This window comes from Heteronotia binoei, chromosome 1 (assembly GCF_032191835.1).
Source record: "Heteronotia binoei isolate CCM8104 ecotype False Entrance Well chromosome 1, APGP_CSIRO_Hbin_v1, whole genome shotgun sequence".
NCBI lineage: Eukaryota > Metazoa > Chordata > Lepidosauria > Squamata > Gekkonidae > Heteronotia > Heteronotia binoei.
Genome location: NC_083223.1, coordinates 31,652,610 through 31,677,078, shown reverse-complemented (window position 1 = coordinate 31,677,078; position 24,469 = coordinate 31,652,610). Strand labels below are relative to the sequence as shown.

The 24,469-nt window shown below is 41.3% G+C and overlaps 1 protein-coding gene across 2 annotated transcripts; it reads right to left on the bottom strand.

Moving 5' to 3' along the window:
• Positions 1-309: 309 nt before the first annotated feature.
• On the bottom strand, positions 310-22,808 carry PAIP2 (poly(A) binding protein interacting protein 2). 2 transcript variants are annotated; one of them, XM_060233015.1, is made up of 4 exons: positions 22,664-22,808; positions 7,701-7,860; positions 3,343-3,522; positions 310-1,454 (listed from the first exon to the last, which is right to left on the bottom strand). In XM_060233015.1, the coding sequence occupies exons 2-4, from the start codon at positions 7,836-7,838 to the stop codon at positions 1,398-1,400; spliced, it is 375 nt and encodes a 124-aa protein (XP_060088998.1). In that variant the 5' UTR covers positions 7,839-7,860; positions 22,664-22,808; the 3' UTR covers positions 310-1,397. The 2 variants fall into 2 exon arrangements, with proteins under 2 accessions (XP_060088998.1, XP_060088995.1); XM_060233012.1 differs by lacking the exon at positions 22,664-22,808 and adding an exon at positions 16,189-16,270.
• Positions 22,809-24,469: the final 1,661 nt, after the last annotated feature.

Below are 24,469 nucleotides of genomic sequence, written 5' to 3'. Positions count from 1 at the left end.
GTGTTTCTGCTACCCTGCATCTAATCATATAGGCTTTAATGGATTTATTAGCACTTAACTGAGTGTGGGGTTGAAGAAGGTAAGGAAAGCCCACTTAACTGGCAAAAGCAGCTGGTGTTGACATTTATGTACGGAAACACCTTTAAAAAGAGCAAACCAACTAGAAGCAATTCTATACCTAATTCAATTCTGCTGACAGAAATAGCATTCATTATGTCCTTTCCTTGAGCCAAGCCTGTTGCCCCTCTCCTCCCAAAGGCACCCAACACAATCCGAACAAGATGGAACACTCAGGAGATCGCCAAGGAGTTGTTTCTACTATTATTTATTTTTTTTAAATATTTTTGAAAAAATATAATTTTTTTACAATATTTTCAACTTAAACACTATTCACACTGAACATGTATGGCAGCTTATGCTACCCAAATATGAAGTTTATGAAGCCAAAACTGTTCTAGCTGTATTTTCTTTTTTAAAAAGTTGTGCTGTAGACTATTGGGTGTAGTGATGATTAAACAAAGCAAGGGGAAAGCACCACTCAAATCACTAATGCTAATGCTTTACAGGTAAACTCAACTCTTTTAAGGTTGCAGATTTTTTTACGTAGGCAGTGCCATGGTTTCTGGATTCCTGGAAGAAATTGTGATGCACAACCTCTCATCATTTTTGCTATATATTCAGAAGTGGGACAGACACTCTGACATGATAGCTTGCTGAGAACAACAATCTCATCTGCCAGTCATTTCCTCCCACCCCACTCCCCAAAACAGATCTGTAGCCAAGGTAAAGAACTCTGCACAGTCTGTCAAAAACAAGTTTCAGGTATAATATACTGTTCACATTCTTCTTGAAAGAGAAGAGCATGAAGTTTCACTTGATAAGGGGAAGAGTTAGTAGCAGTACTGCAGTTCAGCTAATCTGCATAATCAGATAACCTTGCTTTTACTTGTCATGTTAAGGCATGTGGGGTGCTTAGCAGCACCAACTCGTATCCTTTTGTTAAAAACAGACTACTTTTTGTCAAAGTCTGAACCCTTCTGAGACACAGAATTTTTGCAAGAGCTTTTAAAAAAAAAAATCTGGTACTTTTCTCAACTTGACTGGTGCCTTCCTACCTCACTGTCTTCCTTCACAAAAAAAAAGTAGTAGAAGAAGAAAAGCCTGGGTCCAAATGCTGTGTTTCCTTTTTTCCATTTCATTAACCTCTGACAGCAATTGACTTAATAACAGTCTCAGCACTTTTATTAAGCATGCAAGACTAACAAAACTTTGGCAATGCGTAAGTGTAACACAGTGACAAGAAGAGAGAGCGTTTTAACAATTAAATCTTCTAATACTGGCTTCACAGTGTGGAAATTGTGCTACATCCACCAAGAGGGCCCAGTCTACTCATATATTTAGTACTTCACCCCAGGAACAAACTCCTTTGCGTTTGGATTGAGATTACTCTTGACCTGGGGAAAGGAAAACAAAAAAATGTTAGACTCAGAATAGAGAACACAAAGTATGCCTTTCATGGTTGCAAGAGTTGATCAGAATTAGCAAAACCAACCACAACTCCCTCCCCCTCCGAAAATCATGTCTACTGTGGAGCATCGTTCTTAAATACTTAAAAGCACTCTCTACTAAAGCCAAAAGGAAAGTCTGGTATGCAAAGAACTTCACAAGGCTCTCTGGCTCTGTAGTTCAGTAATGAGAATTCTCAAACTTATAGCAAGTATCTATTAAAATCCTGGTTCTTTTTTCTGGAAGGAGCAGAAATATTTGGCAAGAGTGTTTTGACCTGTTTGTAACCAGGCCTATGATCCACAGCTCTGCCCTATTCCATGCTACTGATCTTTAGACACTGTTCTGGGTTCTGAACAACTATTTCCCCTCTGTCCAATGGAGCCCTTCAATCTTCATGGATTTCAGTCCACACAGGTCCCACAACATCAAGAAGCTACCCTGTGGTGGTCAGAAAGGGCTTCTAGAGGAAGGGAATGTGGCAAAGACCCACCACTTTCTGTTGACAGTGCTCAGGAGCCAACCTTCTTTCTGTATGCTAAAAGCTCAGTTATATGATCATCAGATTACATCCCCAGAGGCATGTAGTTGCTCCTATACTAGGTATATCCAGATGCCATTTCTAGACCAAAAGGTTTCAAGCTAAAGTATTATAATATTATTTAGAAAAACTTCTGTGCCATCTTGTTTGAGAGCAAGGAGGTGTACAAACATAATAAAAAATTTTACACGTTAATAATTTAAACCAAGTCTGTAAACATTAAAAAACAACATAAACTAGTTAAAGAGTGTCATTAAAAACAGGCTAGGTGTCTGGTACAAGTCCCTGACAAGGGTTTGTTTTAAAGTTGTGGCTCAGAAATCTATTGATTTTCTTAATAATACTGTCATGAGTGGTCAATTATCCACAGCATATTCATATATCCATAACTATATTGTTTTATGTATTCATATATATATGCCTGGGAGTGCAGGGAGGGATACCTAAACTGCAAAGGGGATTTTTCTCATGGATCCACAGGAACAAATGAGGGAGGCGTGCTTTACAGTCATCTGTATGGTTGACCAAAACAGATCTATCCAGTCAGCTGCCACCACCATCGCCACGTAATTGGTAAACGTAAAAATAACATTAAAAGGAAGAAGTCATTTAATCATCAGCAGGCTCAATACATATGCTAATTAGGAGGAGAGGAGAATGAGGGAAGCTGCTTTGCATCCCCACCACTGGAGAGAAAGGCAGAATACAAATATAGTAAATAAATTACAAAAACAAATCAATTATTAAGAAAAAATGATACTTAAAATGTAATGTGTTAACGTTGGGCAAAATTTCTATAATCGTAACAACTTCATGGAATCTTTTATTTAGCTTTCATCCTGGAACCCTAGGGGCCGGTTTTCAGTTTCAAAAAATTTCTTAACTTTGAGATTACAAGGGATCTAAAACAAAGTAAAAGGAACTATTAAAACAATCAAAAGTTGGTGCATGATACAGGTACCACACCCATTCTCTTTGAAGACAAAGGCCTGCAGTTATTTAACAGATGGCTTCTAGAAGAAGTAGCACTGTATTGTCAGGTCTGGCTGACTGCTTGCTGAAAAAAAATTACATTTTTAAAAGTATATTGTATTTTACACAATGGCATTCCTCACTTCATGGAATATCTGCTAATGTTTGACTATGGTCAGAAAGGCAGACCACTGAACACAGGTGACTGGTCAACTGAGAGACATGCCAACCCTACTGGGTATATTCAAACACCTAGCAAGGGGAAAGACAGTTTTTTGAAGAAAGGTGCTTGGTTAACCGTTAAGTTCAAACAACAAACTTACCACCAGATCTTCCAGTGATGAACTATCACTGATAACAAGATCATTAAACTGGCCCTGGATTTGATCCATTGTCTGCGGGAGATCTCTTGCTGGGATAAACCACTCATGTTCTTCCTCCTCTTCCAGCATCTCTTGGAAGCAACGTTCTATGAATTCCTCTTCCCACAATTCCTCCTCAATCTGTAATTGGGACACAGATGAGAAATCATAATCCTCAGGGGCCAAGTGATTTTTTGGGTGCCCATTCACAAGGGAAACTAAGTATCTGTCCCTGGTGGCCTGCTGCAATGGGGAACAGAAGCATCATTAGATTTGGGCCTGGCCAACAGGACAGAAGAAAAGAGTCACTTCCTAGGTCCTGGAAGAGCTGCAGCAGGCAGGGATGCCCAAGAAGGGGGCTGCTATGATTGGCTCCATTTCCTGCTCCTCCTTTCCTGCCTTTATAAGGACAGGCAGCTTTGCAAAACCAGATGAAAGCCGAGTGTGAGAACGTGGGGTGGGCGAGACCTGCAGCCATCAGGCCTGCAGTTACAGAGGGGCAGTAGGCTCTGTCCCTTCTATGAAGTGCTCAATTTTTACTTCATTTTTTAAAAAAAAGTCTCAAGCCCTTTTTCCTTATAGAGAAAGGAAATATGCATGCAGGCTTTTCTCCCAAGGCAAGATATGAGAAGCTGCAAGACCGCACAGGATCCAGCACTTGTCCTGAGTTAGTTAACTCCTTCTGGAGTAAACTTAGTTTTACAACTCTTTCTTCATTGGCTGTTTTCCTTCTTTCTTGTTTGCTTTCTCTATCCCTTAAAATCTCAGTACTCACAAGCAAGAGAACTGGGCAGAAAAAAATCATGATGAGACTTACAGTACTTTAGATTGCTACTTTACTGCAAAATTCCTCTGCTGTAGGAGGAAAAAGAAGAGATTGGATTTATACCCCACCCTTCACTTGGAGTCTCAGAGCAGTTTACAATCTCCTTCCCTTCCTATCTCCACAACAGACACCCTACTATGAGGTAGGTGGGGCTGAGAGAGCGCTCTGAGAACTGCCCTTGAGAGAAAAGCTCTGCTGAGGACTTCAGGCTGACCAAAGGTCACATCAGCAGCTGCATATGAAGAACTGCAATGACTTATTACACCAAATTGGCTTTCTCAGGAGGAACCCTGAATCCCCCTTCATACTTTTGGAGAAATACTGACACAGCACAATGAACAGATTATCCTGAATGTGTTGAATGAATGCTGTTCAAACATAAGCTGGAGTCCTCTGGCACCTTAAAAATATCACCCAGTCAACACCACACATTTTGTGCTGATGAAACATTTAAAATCTGCATCAGTACACTTGTGAGTAAGGAATCCTAAGTTCTATAGGGTATTTGCTTGAGTTTTTGGAGGTGGCTTATGGATCAGAAGCAGATTGTTATCAGGAGCCTGAATGATTACCAGGCCTTTATAAAAGATGAGGCACAGAAAAAACTCAATAGTCAATAGTGAATGTAGTGCTACTGATATATTTCAAAGCATTCATATCTTCACTTCTGAAAACACAGTGGGTTTTTTGACAGTATACTCCAGCAAGAGACACATAATGAAAGTTAATTCTGGGTACACCCATGATTACACTTGGTTGGTCTTAAAGGTGCCAATGGACTCAAAATTTGTTCTGTTGCTTCAGACCAACTTGGTTACCCACTTGAATCTATCTTCTGCTAAATGTTCATTCCAGATAAGTAGCCATGCTAGCTTGTGACTGCAAAACGACGCAAGAGTCCTGTGACAGATTAAAGATGAACATTTATTCCAGTATAAGCTTTTGTGAGTCACTCCATCTGCTGCAGCGAGCACTGATTTGTGAAAGCTTAAAATGGACAGCCTTTATGAATATACAGTGGAGGTGAAGAATAGATTTAAGGGACTAGAGTTGATAGAGTGCCTGAAGAACTATGGACAGAGGTTCATGACACAGTACAGAAGGCAGGAACAAGCACCATCCCAAAGAAAAAGAAATGCAAGAAAGCAGTGGCTGTCTGATGAGGCTTTACAAATAGCTGAGGAAAGAAGGAAAGCAAAAGGCAAAGGTGAAAAGGAAAGATTCACCCAACTGAATGCAGATTTCCAGAGAATAGCAAGGAGAGATAAGGAGACCTTCCTGAAGGAACAATGCAAAGCAATAGAGGAAAATAATAAAATGAGAAGGACAAGAGATCTCTTCAAGAAAACTGGAGAAATCAAGGGAATGTTTCGTGCAAAGATGGCCATAATAAAGGACAAAAATGGTAGGGACCTAACAGAAGCGGAAGAGATCAGGAAGAGATGGCAAGAATACACAGAAGAATTATACAAGAAGGATCCCAATGTCCTTGTCAACCATGACAGTGAAATCGCTGACCTTGAGCCAGACATCTGGAGTATGAAGTCAAATGGGCCTTAGAAAGCATTACTAACAACAAAGCGAGTGGAGCTGACTGTATCCCAATTGAGCTTTTCAAAGTCCTAAAAGATGATGCTGTTAAAGTTATGCACACATTATGTCAACAAATCTAGAAAATGCAACAGTGGCCATGGGATTGGAAAAAATCAATTTATATTCCAATCCCAAAGAAGGGTAATGCCAAAGAATGTTCAAACTATTGCACCATTGCACTCATTTCACATGCCAGCAAAGTCATGTTAAAGATCCTACAAGCTAGGCTTCAGCAGTATGTCGATTGGGAACTACCAGAAGTTCCAGCTGGGTTTCGGAGAGGTAGAGGAACTAGAGATCAAATTGCCAACATTCGATGGATTATGGAGAAAGCACAGGAGTATCAGAAAAATGTCTATTTCTGTTTCATTGACTACGCTAAAGCCTTTGTGTGGATCACAACTGTGGCAAGTCCTTAAAGAGATGGGAGTACCAGACCACCTCACATGTCTCTTGAGAAACCTGTATAAGGGTCAAGAAGCAACTGTCAGAACGGGATATGGAACAACTGATTGGTTTAGAATAGGAAAAGGAGATCGACAAGGATGTATATTGTCACCCTGCTTATTTAATTTATATGCAGAATATATCATGCAGAATGTTGGCCTGGATGAGGCACAAGCCAGAATTAAGATTGCCGGGAAAAACATCAACAACCTCAGATATGCAGATGACACACTCTAATGGCAGAAAGTAAGGAGGACCTAAAGAACCTCTTGTTGAGGGTGGAAGAGGAGAGCACAAAAGTAGGCTTGAAACTCAACATCAAAAAAACTAAGATCATGGCATCCGGCCCCATCACACCTTGGCAGATAGAAGGGAAAGATATGGAAGTAGTGACAGACCACATTTCTGGAGTCCAAGATCACTGCAGATGGTGACTGTAGCCATGAAATTAAAAGACGTTTACTCCTTAGGAGGACAGCTATGGTGAACCTGGACAGTATAATAAAAAGTAGAGACATCAGCCTGCCAACAAAAGTCTGTAAAGTCAAAGCGATAGTATTCCCAGTAGTAATGTATGGCTGTGAGAGCTGGACCTTAAGGAAGCCTGAGCGCAGAAGAATAGATGCTTTTGAACTGTGGTGCTGGAGAAGAATCTTGAGAGTCCCTTGGACTGCAAGAAGATCAAATCAGTCAGTCCTAAGGGAAATCAACTCAGACTGTTCCCTGGAAAGTCAGATGCTGAACCTGAAGCTCAAATACTTTGGCCACCAAATGAGAAGGGAGCACTCACTGGAGAGGATCCTGATGCTGGGAAAGCAAAAGGCAAAAGAAGAAGGGGGCGGCAAAAGATGAGATGGCTGGACAGCGTTATTGATATAACAAACACGAATTTGAGCAGACTTCGAAGGATGGTGGAAGACAGGAGGGCCTGGCATGACTTTGTCCAAGGGGTTGCAAAAAGTCGAACTCGACTGTGCGACTGAACAACAACAAAATGGATTATAAGACTTTAAGGTACCATCGTGTTCCTGTTTCCTTTCCCCCTAAAGTCACTTAAATTTTATTTTGCTAAGGTGATGTAGTTGTAGCCCAGCTATTTCCCTCAACTCACATCCCACGTAAAACAATAACAAGTTCTATGTAAAGTGGGGCAGGAGAGGCCTACCAAGAGTACTGAAAGTTACAGGAAACAAAGTAGAACTAGACTTATAACTGTACCTTTGCCTTGATGCTATCAGAACAATGCACTTTAACACAGAGAATTGTTTGAAATGTTGGAGAAGCCTAGCATCAAAGGAAAAGCCAGATATTCAGAACATTCTTATCTCACAAGAGGTAATAACCATTCTGACAGGGTTTGCCTGTACCAGGAAAAGCATGAACTATTTTTGTTCAAACCTTAACAGATTCCTTCCCTACAGATCTGGAGCAGTCCATATACTAGTTCACCCACCTGCCTGTTGAACTCCTCTTCGTTTTCCATCCACATGTACTCAGCAAATGGGTTATCATCTTCATGAGAGTGACCGTTCATGATCACATTTTCACTGATGATGTTTGGACTAGTACTCCTGCGACTTGGGTCTTTCATGGTTGCACCTTTGAGCTTAAGCCTGAAATGGAAACAGACATTACAGTTAAGACTTTTTACCCCTCAGTTGGGTTCAGTTACACTTGCATTCAGTCCCAAGCTCGCATACTTGAAGCTTGTGTCTGAACTACCTGGTATCTTAGTAATATACAGGAGCCTAGGCTCTCAAGCTGACATGTGGGACTTCTGCCCAGGGAGGGGGTGGGGGAGAAGGGAGGGCATGACACAGCCTTTAATGCTGCCAAAGACACATTGTGTTGGGGGACTGAGTAGACTTCGAGGCTCTCTTTCCTTTTCTCTTCTGTGGGTACACCGCCCTCCCCCAGGCATGGTTCCAGTAGGCACAACAAGACACGCACAAGGAGCCTGGGTTGGCTGCAAACCACCTCTTTATGCTTTCCCTTTCTTCCCTGCCCAGTGACAGAGGACAACTCCTACAGGCATGCACACTCCCCAGGGAGAAAGGTGGTGTTATAATTATTTTGCTGATTATCAGGCTCGATACCACTTCACCCAAGTTCCCTTCCACTGTAGCAAGATATGCACAAATGTAAATGGGTCCCCCATACTGTGAGGCTTCCTAGCAACCCCTCCCCTGTCAAGGCAGTGAGAAGCTGACCAGAGACAACTCAGCCCTTCCCCTCTACCACCACAAAAGTCTGAATGAGAGGCAGCTCTTCTGTCTACTTTCCACTTGTTGGATCGGTAGAATCCAATGTGACAAACAAATATGGTTATCAGATCCTTATGCAACTGGGCTCAAGAGACAAGTAGTGGGTGAGCAGTTTAGGCAGATCGTGAGAGAGAGGGCAGGAAGGGATGAGCCAGTGCTTAGCTCTTGTGACCCTTTTTTGTATGCCCAGAGTAATGTTGATTGCTAGTTTTTTGTCTTCCTCTGGACCAGTGTTCCCTCTAAGCTGAGTTAGTGTGAGCTAGCTCACAAATTTTTAGCCTCTGGCTCATATTTTTCTCTCAACTCAGGAAAAATGGCCCTAGAGCAAACTAATTTATGCAGTAGCTCACAACTTTAATGCCAGTTGCTCACAGCTTTAATGCTAGTAGCTCACAAAGAAAATTTTTTACTCACAAGACTCCACAGCTTAGAGGGAACATTGCTCTGGACATAGAGCAGATGTCACTGGAGAGTGGTGGTGGGGGGTGTAGCTGTGAATTTCCTGCATCATGCAGGGCATTGGACTATCATTCTCAGGATCCCTTCCAGCTCTATGTTTCTAAGTAGGCCTGGAACTAGTACATGGGATAGCGAGATGACATGCTGCTGAAAATATCTTTACCCATCCCAACCCAGAGGGTGTATGAATGTATCTGCATGGGAGGATCTACACCTGATTATCTGCTGAACAGAAGGCTAACAACTGGTGGGGGAAAAATGTTACAGGATGCTGGGAGTTCTGTGTATCAGCATGGTGGATCCTCATATGGACTGAGACTTTGGCAAAAGTTGATGAGCCAAGGTAGACAGAAGTGCAAAATGGCAAAAGTTTATGAGCAAAGGCAGAAACAAGCACAAAATGTCAGAAGATGTTGGCTTGTTTCAGTGTTAAAACTCCTGACATAAGTTACAAAAAACTAGTACAGCTCCCCAGTAAAGCAGAAGCACCTTAAAGACTAACATTTCAGCACACTCTTTTGTGAGTCTCTGAAGAAGTGAGGTGTAATCACAAAAGCTTATACTGGAATAAATTTTGATAGACTTTGAGGTGCAATTGGACTTTTGTGTTCTTTTGCTGCAAAAGATTAGCATGATCACCCCTCTGGCATGAGACACAAAGAAAGACGAGCGGACAAGTCTTCAGACTCAAACTGTAAAATGAAGCACTGGGGCTACCATTTCAGATGTGGGGCAGAATCTACACTATGAGCAGCTCAGCCTTCTGCTGGCCTCACACACCAAAGGAAAAAAGATGTGGTTAGGGGCTCGAATACGCTTGTGGCAGAAAGTGCCTGCTCTGGCCTGCAGATCCCATTCCTCCCTGCCCACCTAAGGGTTGCCAACTCCCTGGAGGGGTTTTTCCTTGACTTTTGAGGAGCAGCTGCCACCACCTGATCAATATAGGGATTTCCTACCAAAGGGATCAGGACCCTCAGCTCCTCTTCCAAACACAGAGGTCTTACTTCAGTGTCTCTTGCTAGCCCAACACCTGGTTACCTCAGGGACAGAGTAATGCCTTGTCCACCCCTGGGAGAACAGCCAGTTGCCAACTGCTTGCCTTCCCCCTCCCTGGGCCTCCCTTTTAAAAGAGCATGTCTTAAAGTGCATGTGTGGGGGGGTGTCTATGTGGTACAGAGAATTACTTCCAGAATCAAAAGTTTAAAATATTTATTAAAAGTAAAATGTTAACAAGCATACTTTTAGCACCACACCAGACTGAAGCAAGGAAGAACAAAAGAAAACTGATAAAACATAAATCTGCCGCCTGTCTCCCTAAAACATTCTGACAGGCTCTTTATCTTGGGTGCCCTCAAGGGTTTTTTTTAGCTGGAATGTGCAGGAATGTTCTGGCTGCCTTGGAGAGAAGGCAAGCACTTGGAGGCTGTCTCTTGAAGTGTCTGCCCTCTCCAAGCCTGCTTTCTCCAGTCATGTGGTTTGGAGAAAGCAGGCACTTAGAAAGACTGCTAAGTGCCTGCCTCCTAGGCTTGCCAGTCTCCAGGTCCCAGTTTTGCAGACTCCTCCCCTCTGTCAGCCAGCTGGCCAGCAAGAGGGAGCCCCAGCCCCATTATGTGTCTTTCCACCTTGGAAGGCTAGAGGGGAAAGGGCTTGCTTTTTGGAAGATGTGTGTGCCTTTAAATTTCTGTAGGAGTCTGGCTAGGGGTGGGGTGAGCTAGCAGAGTGATGCGGGTCTTCATGCAGTGTATGAAAATGTAAGAGCCTCCATTGTTTTGCATTCCTTTTACAAGTCATTTGCACACTAAAATAGTGACACTGTGGAAAAGCAAGAGAGCCTCCCTTTGTTCTGCATTCATTTTAGAAATCGTTTGCATAGTAAAATAGATAGTAAAGACTAAAGAGTAGGCCAGGACCTTTCATTTCCCTGTGTTAGTCTGAGGAACTTGGTTGAAACTTGGTTACATTCAACAACTCTCCTGAGAAAAGGCCCCAGTGAGATCACAAAAGTGTGTGCGTGCTGTGTTTATTTTGGCTGCTCTGTGTGTGTGTGTCTTAATTCCTTGAGCTATCCTCAGAAGTTTCTTCTATATTATTTCTTTTTGATATTAGTAGTATTATTATTGTCTTCCCGCTTCAGAGTTCTTTCCACAGACCTTTGTGTCACTTTGCTTTAAATGGTTTTTAATGGCTGGGATGACTTCATTTGAACTGAACATGGTTATTTCCATCTTTGTCACAGTCTTAATATGTTGTAAGCTACCTTATGGAGCATATCATGGAAAAGTGTGATTCTTAAATGTATTTCTGCTGTTAAGGTTTATACTGACTGACAATGTATTTTGTCATAAAGCAGTAGTTGGAACCTCCTAAGAGAGGCTGATTGTTCAGCTGTACATTATTAAAAGTTCAGCTGCTAAACAGGAAATGCTTAATGCTGCATTTATTTCTGGTAACTGTTTTACTTCCTTTCAGCATAGGCTGTCTCAGTTTTATTTTGTGTTTTCTCTCTAGTATAAAGTTTTTCTGCTTGATATTATTTGCTTCCATTTTGTTAGTTAGAATGTAAATGATCCTCTAAGCTAAGTATTGTTTCTGTATGGTTTTAATACTGACAGGGCTTTTTTTGAGCAGGAACGCAGTTCTGGCTGGCTTGGCATCAGTGGGTATGGCCTAAGATGCAAGTAAGTTCCTGTTGGGCTTTTTCTACAAAAAAAGCCCTGGGTGTCCTAGTTCTCTTAAAGATCCTCTGTTACCTTGGGTTAGTAACAGTAATCCAAAACAGAGGACTGCTCCTGTTCAGCTCAGCATCCCAAGGAAAAAGAGAGATGGCTTTCTCCTTGCAAGGCTGTTTTAACAAATCTGTGCCTCCTCCCCCCTGACCCCAGCCAGTCCAGCTTAAGGCTTCTTTTCCTGTGGTCTCCAAAAAGTTACTTCCTCAGCCTCTCTATAATTCAGCTACCCCCAACTCTATGTAACCTGCTAGTGGTGGGGAGCAACTGGCCCGTCCCAACTGTCTCTCCTGTTAGATTAAATAGCATTCCTTAAGAGATGTGTCTGGAAGGCCATGTCTCCCCACCCCTCTCCTGCTTTTCTTAGCTTAGAGGAAAAAAAGGTTAAAACACATGGTCAAGCGCTGCTCATTGGCAACCTCCCAGGAGACAAGGCATTTCTCCACAATGCTCAGGGCTGCCCAGGAGAAGCTGGGTCATTTATTAGTTGGGGGTATTAACAGCTCTTTCACAAGTGCACCTGGCTGCTCAGCTCATGTAGTGACTTACAAAGGTCTAGACTGAATGCAGATCCCTCAGCTCAACTACCAGCCTGATCTCGTTAGCAAATAACATAAGGTTACTTTTACCGGATAACAAGAGTGCATTATCATAGACTATGTCATATTAATTATGGGCACTTAGTCACATTTAGCAATAAACAATGTCCTTGGAAATATGTCCTACATATTTAAACACAATACACAGGATTTTTTTGTCTGATGCTGCAGAGCAGCTTACAAAAAATTATTTCCTATGCACTTCAGCAGATGAAATTTTTTTTGTAAGACCTTATCTTAAAAAAGCATCTCACCTATCAGAAAACAGAATTTTAAAATAGAAGGTCGCTTCATGTTTCCAACAGAAAAACGGGGGGGGGGGGGGGAGTCTCTCTTTTCCTGGGTATTTCTGTGTTCTCCACCCTGCCCCCTTGAATCCATATTGCTAATGAGGATATTGATGCAAATACAAGATGATAAAGAAATAGAAGGGTTGAGAATTAAAGGATTTATTTACAAATATAGAGCATTTGCAGATGATATAATGTTTATAAATGAAAATCCTACACAAGTAACACCTTTGTTGTTAGCTAAAATACAAGAATATGGAGAACTGGCGGGATTTTATGTTAATAAAGAAAAATCAAAATTATTATGTAAAAATATGCAAGTAAAGAAACAAAAGGAGTTGCAGAGACAAACAGGATGTGAAGTTACCTCTAAAGTAAAATATTTGGGTGTGGAAATAACAAGAATATTGACCAGTTCAAAAATAACTATGAAAAGCTCTGGCGTAAAATGGATGAAAATATGATAAAATGGAATAAGCTTAATTTGTCATTGCTTGGAAGAATAGCTGCAATTAAGATGAATACTTTGCCGAAAATAATGCATTTGATTCAAACTATTCCAATTGTGAAAGACAGTAAACAATTTAACAAATGGCAAAGGAAGGTTTTGGAATTTGTATGGGCTGGGAAGAAACCAAGGATTAAAATGAAAGTTTTAATAGATGCTGAAGAAAGAGGAGGATTCCAATTACCAGATTTAAGATTATATCATGAAGCAGTTTGTTTAGTGTGGATAAAAGATTGGGTGACGCTGTTGAATAAAAAACTTTTAGTGTTGGAAGGTCATGGAAATAAATTCGGCTGGCAGGCTTATATGTATTATGGGAAGAAAAAGAGGAATAGTTTTTTCTCTCACCATTATATAAGAAATAATTTGTTGAATACCTGGATGAAATATAACAAATATGGTGATGAAAGAAAACAATTATGGATAGTGCCAGCAGAAGTGATAAAAATAACAGCTGAGACAGATGAAGAAAAATGGCTGTCATACAATCAACTATTAAAAATACAAAGTGGCAAAATAGAATTGAAAACTGCTGTGGAGTTGAATAACAAATACGATTGGTTTCAAATGCAACAAATAAAGAGTTTGGTGGAAAATGATATTAAAACTGAAGGAATAAGACGAGAGCAAACAGAAATGGAAAAAGTTCTGCTTGGAGATAATGAAAGATTAATTTCAAAAACTTATAAGTTACTTTTAAAATGGTCTACAGAAGATGAAGTCTCAAATGATTAAATGGGCAATAAATGTAAATAAAGAAATACAGATGGATACATGGGAATATTTATGGAAGAACTCTATGAAACTTTCAACATGTCAGAGTATTAAACAGAACTGTTTTAAAGTGATGTATAGATGGTATATGACTCCTAAAAATTGGCAAAGATGAATAACAAGATGCCAGACAGATGTTGCAAATGTAAAAAACATGAAGGTTCTTTCTACCATATGTGGTGGACTTGTGAAAGAGCGAAAAAGTATTGGCAGATGATCCAACAAGAAATTTCTAGGATCTTGGGATATGAATTCCAGAAAGCTGCAGAGACTTTTCTGTTGGGATTACAAATGGAAAAAATTCCAAAAGAAGATAGAACTATAATTTGGTACTTGCCTTCAGTTGCTAGGACACTATATGCGCAGTTATGGAAGCAAGGAAAAATACCAGAAAAATGGGATTGGATTGTAAAAGTTATGACATGGAGTGAGATGGACAAATTAACAAGAACTTTAAGAGACTATAATTTAGAGGATTTTAAAAGGGAGTGGAAAAAAATTAGAAGTTATGTAGAAGACGAGTGGAAAGTAAAAGGACTTTGGACAATTTTTGATAATGATTAAACTTTAGAAGAAAGAAGAATCTTAATTTTAGTTCTTAGGAATTAAGGGTACCTTTTAATGTTAGTATTTTGAGTAAATAAAACTGGCGGGGGTCAAATAATGGGGGGAGGGGTGATTAGAAAGAAGCATATGGGATAGATGGAAAGAAGTTATTAATGGAAATTATTACCATATGTTATCAATAAAATTGTTTAAGCAACAGAAAACAGAATTTTAAAATAAAAGGTTGCTTCATGTTTCCAATAGAAAAAATGGGGGGGTCTCTCTTTTCCTGGGTATTTCTGTGTTCTCCACCCTGCCCCCTTGAATCCACATTGCTAATGAGCATGCTTGCTGAAATTCTGAGTGCCATCAGCATTCCAATGCTACCCAAAGCACTCTGCTTTTGCTCTTGGATAAGCAGTCTGATTTAAACTCCTAAGAGCAAGAATAAAGAATGGCTGGTAGGTCCAGCAACTTGGGAAGACATAATCAGTAGTGGTCAGTCCTTGCTGGATATGCAGCCTCAAGATGTCAGTTTTGGGTTGCAGCAGTGACTGAACATGCCTTTCACCAATGACTTTGCAATATGCCTTCCATCTGATGGGGAAGTAGCCATTCACATGCTTATAATCTTGAGACAAGCTGCCAGAATATGCTCTTCATTGGGGATGCTCTTGACGATAAGTGTGCCAAAGTATAGGATAACTTTCCTAGTACTGCACATTAAGCTAGTATTGTACTAACTTTCTGTTATTCCCCACATGCAAAGCAACCTACTACGGCATTTACCAACAAAGCTCTCAAAAGCATGGTCCCTACATGCTTGAGAGAATGCCTTCTTAAAGGTCATGATGAGACACAGGAAAAAATGAGAGAACCTTCAGTTTCTGAAATGTGAAATGCAAGGGCACACAAGGGGCATTTGCAGCCTCTGCAGTGACTACCCTCTGTTGAATTCTCTTCTATAAAACTCTGAGGCTGAATAACATCTGGAAGCCCTGGGTTTTAGTGACTGAAAAGTAGGCATAGGGGAATTTTAATTCTAGATAACAGACACCATGAAAACTATTGTTACCTAGACTAAACATACTGGAAAAAGCTGAAGCTACTCAAGGGAAACAGACAATGTAGGAGAGACATTTTAAAATTCCTGTCGGATACCTGCCAACTTAGTAACAAAAACTTATTGCTGATGCAATTAATACTGCATTTAAAAGTTTTCCCAAAAATTTTTACTTTCATATATGATAGTTTATACATAGTATAGAAATGTAATTAACACAAATTGAAAATTTTTAGGTCTGATTTTTCTGATTCAGTGTTAGCCCCTAATAATTTGTCCAGCATTTATTTTCTTGAACATAGGTTCTAACAAAATCCTACAAAATAAGATAAAGAATCCTGACAAACTTGTACCATAATTTCCATATATAAATTAATATCTCTTAATGAGTATCCTTCTTAATGAGAACAACAAAAGGCCTACTCAGAAGTAAGCACCATTTTATTCTATGGGGCTTACTTCCAGGACAGCATTCTTAGGACTGCAGCTGAAGACACTTCATATTGATGCAGCACTCAGCTCTTTCCAAACACACTATAGAAAAAGCATTAAAAATTCAATTAAAAAAAATCACACTCAACTCTTGCAAACTATTCCAGACACTTCAAAACATCTATAACAGTTACAGTCCAGGAAACTAGTCCAGGTAGCTGAGATTTGAAAAAGCATACATTTTCTATGAAATCACTTGGAAATGTAGACTGCTAATCACCTTGGAAATTTCATCATGTTTCTCTCTCCATTTGCAACAATTAACGGGAGCTGTGTTGAAGTACACACTTCCCTCTGGCAGCTCTGCCTCCTCCTGCTGCATCATGCTATACAGTAATTCATGGGACCCTGATGTCAAAGAAGATTGTGACCTCACAAACCTCACCCGTGAGAGATGATGTAAAAGGTGGGCATTACCTACAAGAGCCCAGAGAACTTCTTCAAATGTTTTGTGGTACATCATTGTATTAGTGAGTCACAAAAGAACAGCAATTCCTTAAGCCCAATTTAACCAGTTACCAGCTAACACTGGATTTTATTACATCTTGTTTTACACAGTGGCTAAACTAGATGCCTCTGGAAAGCCTACAAGCAGGACACAGAGGCAAAGGCCTATCACTGCTGTTGCCCTACAACTATTAGCAGCTATACCTGTCAAAGTCCTTCAACTACATATAAGAGCCTGTTTTCCACTGAATCTCAACAGCCCAGTTCATGGTTTTCAACTAGTGTTCAAGAGAACCCTGAGACTCCTTGGAAGGTTCTTAGGAGTTTCCTCCATGGGAAAATCCCTAACTGTGGACAAGTTTTACTAGAAGGCCAAATTGTTCACCATTAACTGATCTTCTCCTGCAGTGTACTGATGCAGAGGAATTCTACTGTTCCAGGGCACATTCTCCATCCATGGAGGGCAACAGATTAGATGAATTGGCCAGTGAACAGAGTCTGGTCCTCTGCTCTAGAGCTCTGCCTCCACAAAGTGGGGTGAGGTGACAGATTCTTCTAGTTGCAGCCCCACATGTTGCTTGACATGTTATTTTAGAGCAGTGTTTCCTAAAGCGGGCAATATTAAGAACATAAGAGAAGCCATGTTGGATCAGGCCAATGGCCCATCCAGTTCAACACTGTATCACACAGTGGCCAATATACACACACACTGTGGCTAATAGGCACTGATGGACCTCTGCTCCATATTTTCAGCATGCCTGCTGGATGGCACAATGATGTCATCGCCAGTGTGTGAAGAATCTTCCCCCCCCCTTAGGAGCGCACGAGGGGGGCATGCCTAGGGTGGCAGAACCCCTAGCATCAGCACTGATCTTCTGCTCCTCTTCTTGAGTTTGGATATTTTACTAATCCACTTATATCCGTGACTGGCTGTCAATTGTGCAACCAATCATTGGTACAAAACAACCAATTTAGCTGGGCCCATGTAGATCTTCTCCTGACAAATACCTGTTGAACTAGTTGACCTCCTATCAGATGGAATTGACAGTTCACAGGTGTTTACTATTTTACAAGTGTTTACCATTAAGAACATGACTTTCTTAAGTTGATAGCAATCTACACAAACACTTAGAACTTGGGTATTGTCATTTTCCAAGTAATGATGCAGATAAACACTTACACACATGGTTGATGAAATGCTCAATTTTGTGACAGGAGGCTTCTGCGACTTGTGGATGGAGCACCACGGCAGTCTAGTCTGCCCTTCCAACCCAATCCTGTAGCTATGACACAGTCATAAAAAACTAAGCAATGAGCAACTGGCATTAGCTCAAAGAAGCCCCCCTCTCTCTATCTCCATAATAGTAAAGCCTCTTCAAAGAAACTTCCTTATTCTTTCATGTCATTTCGGAAGCAGTTAAGTGTTTCCTGAATTGCCTGAAGCCAGGAGTCCACTGCTGGCTGCCTGCTTCATTCATTACTTCATGTTTCCCATGCTCTGACCTTACTTCCCATGGAGCTGACTGAGATAAACAGATATAAACAGCTGCTGCTTCAAATACTACTCTAATCTCTGCACTGCTGATGGTAAGTAATGATTTCAAAATTAAAGAAATTGCAAAGGTGGCTTTTTTCCAACTATTCATGTGGGAGGTAGGGTTCCCAAGTCTGACAAGAAATCTCTGGAGATTTTGGGGGTAGAGTCAGGAGACTTAGGGTGGAGCCAGGAGCAAGGTTGTGACAAGCACAATTGAACTCTGAAAGGAGTTCTGGCAATCACGTTTAAAGTGACTGCACATTGTTTAAATGCTTTCTTTCCATATGAAACAATGAAGGATAGGTGCTCTTTCTTTGGGGCCTCATAGAAATGGACCCCCTGGTCTGACTGTTTTGAAACTTGGTGTTTTGAGTAGTGGCACTGCTGAACATTTGGTGCCTTTACCTCAAAAAACAGCCCTCCCAGAGCCGATACCCATGGATCAATTCTCCATTATACCCTATTTTTATTTTAATGTTATCCTTTGTTATCTTAATTTTTTGTGTGCATAAATATTCAAGTTAGAGACTGCAGGGCTGCCAGTTCGTTGGAACTGAATCTATTTGAAAGAGAAGTGGATGCGCAAGACTGAGAAGTAGGACTTAACTGACCACAACGTTTTGCAAGCCAGAACTAATTGGTGAATTTAACTCAGACTGCCTGTTGCTTTTCCTGTTTACTGCTACATGCACATTTTATCTTCATTGGTTTTGTTGCATTGTTCTGTATGATGGAAGTGATGAATTGTATACTATATTTCAATTGCTGTTACCTGCCTGAGCCCACTTGCAGGGAGGGTGGGATAATAATTATAAAGAAATTTCAAAAATTCTCTGTGCATGCAAATGTTACTATGGTTGATTTTATAAAATAATTTTAGAATTTCAAGCTTCAAAGTGTCTTCTTTACAACATCTTTGTTTACCTGTGTGCAAATATGTCACTGCATCTTTTAGTCCACTTCTTGAAGGTAGATTTCCAGGGGGGCATTGAGGAATTTTTTCTTTTCTGAAAAGGGGGTGTTAGGCCAAATAAGTTTGGGAAACTCTGTTTTAGAGGGTCCACTGGCCTTCGGTGTCAACTATTTAGGTAGTACAAAGGCAAATTCCGCATGAATCCAAACCACTTAAAAGAAGACACCTCCCAATGATTGGCTACCACCTCAGAAAAACTAAGGAATAGACTGTTGCCTCTGCCTTTGATCCTACTTATCTGGTACCTGTGATGAGGAAGTTAGCAGTCTGGGCTTGGCAAATAACAAGACTCTTTGTACTTTATCATCCACATGACAAAACTTGTATAATAAGTAGATCTGTTTTAGAATACACTCTAAAGGATTTAAGCTTTAAAGTCCTGTAGATATGGGAATGAATACAATTTTATATGCTGTTAACAGCAATAATAACACCACAGAGACAATCCTCCAAACAGTGCAGTGTTGCATGGCTTTTTTGTTTGGAAAGTTATAGTTATTGAGATTTAAAAGAAATCAGGACAAGCTGTGCAATCTACACTGGATAAGATTTTGAAATTCAACTGACATAATTGAAAAGATACATGAGAATTAAAATGTATATGACTCCTTATTTAACAGCAACCAGTTAATAAGCAAGTTTGGGCAGTAACAGATAGCACCTGAATCAGCCGCAACTGCTTAAAATATTAGATGTCAAACTTTACCCATAATGCTATTATCTGCCTACTTCTCAGAACTGAATTTCTCACAATAGATAAGAATCTGAGTTATGAATATTCGGTTCAAATCTCACCTTAGCCTTGAATTTACCAAATCACAAAGTAAACCTCACTCTATCTAAATGCAATATTAATACTCGCCTATCTTGTAGTGTTTCTGTAAAGTCCATTGAAATAATGTGAGCAATGTACTTTGAGTTTTCTACATTACTATATAAATGCTATCCCCATACCCTTTGCACACTCTGGAAAAGCACTATGTACATACTTTGTAATGAATATGGACTAAGTATTAATACTTCCTGGGTTAGTGTGTGAATAAGCATTTTTACTTTTTCTGGGTACCTAGGATTCTTAAAATACTATAAAGATGCTTATTTAAATGTTTATTTAAGACATTTCTGTCCCACTTATTGGCTCAGCCTTGAAGTGGTTAACAATACTGCAACCAGGTAAGAGGACACAAATTATAACAGTCTGATGAACACATTCTTCCGGTTGCTTTTGGAAGCTTTCAGATATTCTTGACTCTCACTAAAAAGTTACTTGCTCTTATTCAACGGTGGAGTTCCTCACAAGGAAGCAGTCTGTTGCCAACTTCAATGATGTTAGAAAGATCCAAATATGCATTCCCAGAATGACTGGAACGCACATCCTGATCTCACTGAATTGGCCAAATGCATGTGTGAAGCACAGGGAAATCCAAATCCCCTTCTAGGGCTGCCACTTGTTATATCCCACTAACTAGTAAAAGGATTGGGATCGCTGGCTGTATTTAGAATTTATTCTACTTGTCTGCTAATATTTCCCATTTCAACAAAAATAATATGCATAAGTACCACTGATTTTTGCCATGGCTTAAAGCTGCAGTACTGCAGTCCAAGCTCTCTGCTCACAACCTGGGTTCAGCCCTGGCAGAAGCTGGGTTCAGGTAGCCAGCTCAAGGTTGACTCAGCCTTCCATCCTTCCAAGGTCGGTAAAATGAGTACCCAGCTTGCTGGGGGGGGGGAGTTTAGGTGACTGGGGAAGGCAATGGCAAACCACCCTGTAAAAAGTCTGCCCTGAAAACATCGTGATGTGACGTCACCCCAGAGTTGGAAATGACTGGTGCTTGCACAGGGGACTACCTTTACCTTTTTAATTAACATCCAGGTCAGCAAAGGGCAAAAGCATTTACTTTTTAAATTTATTATTAACAACCATCTAGATGTTATTTTCCAGCTCAGACCAAGACTACTAATTCAAATGATAACAATACTCCCCCTACTTGGGATCTGCCACCTAACCCTGTTTCCAACAACAGCTGGCCAGGTACTTTTGGGAAGGTCACAAGGAAAGTAAAAGCCTTCCCCCTGCTGCTATTCAGAAGCCACACTGCACCCCAAAATATAGGTTCCAGCTTCACTATCATGGCTTTTATTTACTTAATCCATTTAAATAGGGTTGCAAACTCCATGTTGAGAAATTCCTGGAGATTGGAGGTGGGGGGGTTAGATGCTAAAGAGGGAAGGTTTTTGGGAAGGGTGAAAGCCATAGAGTTCATCTACCAAGGCACCCATTTTCTCCAGGCAAATGGATCTCTGTAGTATGGAGATGTTGTGCTTCCAGATCTCCAGGTTCCTTTTGGAGGTTGGCAACCTTAATTAATACTATATACCTCTCAAGATACCCCTATAAGAACCCAAGGAGACCTACAAAGTGACAAAAGCACTTCAGTAGCAGCTCTTGCTCTTCAGTATAACCATTAAAAAAGGTAAAGGTGCAAGCGGCAGTCGTTTCTGACTCTGGGGTGATGTTGCTTTCACAACGTTTTCACGGCAGACTTTTTACAGGGGGTTTGCCATTGCCTTCCCAGTCATCTACACTTTCCCCTCAGCAAGCTGGGTACTCATTTTACCAATCTTGCAAGGATAGGCTGAGAACCTTGAGCTGGCTACTTGAACCCAGCTTCTGCTGGGATCGAACTCAGGTCGTGAGCAGAGCTTGGACTGCAGTATTGCAGCTTTACCTCTCTGCGCCATGGGGCTCTTCAGTACAACAATAGCACAAACTAATTTACCTTCTAAACCAGCTGCCATCACACTCAGTGGCAAATACCATAGGTTGATGATGAATCATGTGAAGAAGCTATTTTCTTCTCTGTCCTAAATCAACTGTCCAATATAAGGTTACCAGAGGAGAGGGAGCCCAAGAGGGGAGGGAATCCAGAAGGGTGCAATGTGATAAGTTCCACCTTCCAAAGCAGCCATTTTCTCCAGGGGAACCGAGCTCTGTTCTCTAATTCTGGGAGATTTCCACCCTCATCTGGAGACTGGCAACTCAATCCCACAGGGTGACTCACAAGCCTAGTAATAAAACAAATTTAAGAGTCCAATGGCACCTTTAAAACAACAAAGTTTTACTGTTGGTCTTAAAGGTCCCATTGGACTCTTAAGTTTGTTCTGTTGCTTCAGACCAACATGGCTACCCACCTAGAACTAGTGGTATTATAGGACAAGGAGCTAAGGAGAAAGGAACAAACGCTGTTCACTAAATTTCTCCACAATATTCAGATATTCCATAATCTCCTCCACCTCTACTGATGCCACCAGCCTCCCAGAACTTTGCCTAAGGAAACAGGCCCAGGCATCACTGACAGACGGGAGGAGGAGCTTAACATGCCTCTTAGGCCACGCCCCCTCGAGCGATTCCCTCCAAGCCCCGCCCACAGCTCTTTGTCTCCCCTCAACAAGAGTGCTAAAGCCCCGCCCCTCTCAGAAGTTGAGCGTGGAAAAAAACGGCGCTGTCCCGCCATGCACCACGCACCTAGATGGACAGGTAGGCTTCTCCGGGTACCCGGATGAAAAAAAAGAGCGGCCCAACCCATCCGCTGCCATGAGGCTCTCCAACCGCCCGCCTGGCTCTTCTTCCGCCACCTGAGGGAGGCCATCATTAGCATGCGAGCGGAGCGGGAGAAAGATGATCAACGGCGGCGCCTCAGGCCCCACCCCCCTCCGACTCCTCCCACTAAGGCGCACCTCGTACAGAAGCAGGACGGATGCGGAGGCTCCGAGCTGGCCGCTGTGTCTTGCTCTCCTTTCCCCGAGTTCCCTCCTTCCTTCTTCTCCTACCACCCCCTTCCTTTGGAAACACAACAACCACCACAGCCGGATGTGAAGTCACTTCCGCAACCTGTGTATGGCGCTGTTTGGACGAATGTTTCTGTCTCGATGGCCCTATTAGGAGACTTGGCTAGCACTTCCGGTGTAAAATGTCGGGGTTTGTAAATCGCTGCACGCAGCACGGCGGGCTTTCGCCACAGAGACGGTGACGCCTAGAGCGGTAATGGTCATTGCCCAACAACGATGTACGGGCCAAAGCCGTTTTTAATAGAACGTTTGACATAGAAATGTTCGATTGCGAAATATAATAAATATGTAATCATTAAAGAAGTAAATTATGATAGTTATTTGGAGAGGTGTTTGGGTGTATTTTAAATAGAAAATTAATGTTGCGATAACCCACATCTCGAGAGATCTGAAATCCCACTTGTGTCTGAGGAAGGGAGCTTTGACTCTTGAAAGCTCATACACTGAATATTTTGTTGACTTCTGAGGTGCTACTGGACTCAGATCTAACTGGAATAGTTTATCTCAGCAGTTCATAGTGACAGAATAAAACCTGAAATACCTGTGAATGGCGTAGAGATGCCAGCCTTCTGGTGGGATTTGGAGATGGAATTACAGCTCATCTCCAGACTACAGAGATCAGTTTCCCTGGAGAAATGGCTCAATGGCTCAGTCCTCAAATCTCGAGGTGTATTCCAACCTGGAGCTGGGACCTGGCAACCTAGAATGGAGGAGCTGCCTACTGAGGTTTATCAACTGCCATTTATAAAAGAATGTTGTACCATATATCTACTGACGCTTAATCCAGACCACAGCAGTGTTTTTGGCTGGTAATATGTCTGATCTGGGAATAGGTTATTGCCATTCTCTTAGATCCAGCACTCTCTGCTTACATGCCCGGATGCAAGCTGTGACCATAGACGTTCTTTAGCCGGTTCAGTTGGTATACATCTGCCTCGATTTCCAGACAGAAATCTTTTTACACTCACCCATTCCTTAACAGTATCCAGACTACCCTTGGGTGCTTGGAAGCTGCAATTCATCCAGAATGCAACTAGCAGGTTTGAAGAGAGAGGCCTGCTCCAAATAAGTAACTCAATTTCTATACCACCTGCACTAGCTTCCAGCTGCCTTCCAGGCCCAAATCACGGTGCTTGTTTTACATTTCATCTTGGCCCTGCAGAATGATAGAATGGACTGTACCATCAGAGACTCCAAATGAAAGATTACTTTTAAATATAAGTTCTACATTATTTTAAGTGGAAAAACAGCACTGCATGCATAAGGTTCTAAGGCTAGAAACTTATAGGGAATGTACATATGGGGAACATTCAGAATCTGACTCCACCTTCAGCCCATTCTCCCACCTCATCATATTGCACATTTAGATTAAGCAAGTATCTCAAGGACCCTTCTATCATGGGCCAGTGTGCATACTCAGGCTATCTCCAAATACTTTTTTCCCCTCAAGTTTGAGGTGCAGTAGTTATGTACAAGGGTTATGGCCTTCTTTGTAGCAGTATCAAAGTTGTGAAATTCCTTACCTCAGGAGGTCTGTTATGATAAACTCAGGTGTGGGATTTTTTTGGCATATACCACAGGGTTGCACTTACCTGTAACTGCTGTTCTGATCTTCTGTGCAGGCACATGAGACTGCATTTCTGCAGGCCAGCCATGGATTGAAGCTAGCAAGTGGACATCCATCGAGTAATGCTT

Coding starts and splice junctions, on each gene's coding strand:
- PAIP2 (XM_060233012.1), bottom strand. Junction 3,523..7,700: donor AAGAGGAGTTCAACAGGCAG/GTGGGTGAACTA, acceptor TCCCAATTACAG/ATTGAGGAGGAATTGTGGGA. Junction 1,455..3,342: donor CATCACTGGAAGATCTGGTG/GTAAGTTTGTTG, acceptor TCCTTTCCCCAG/GTCAAGAGTAATCTCAATCC.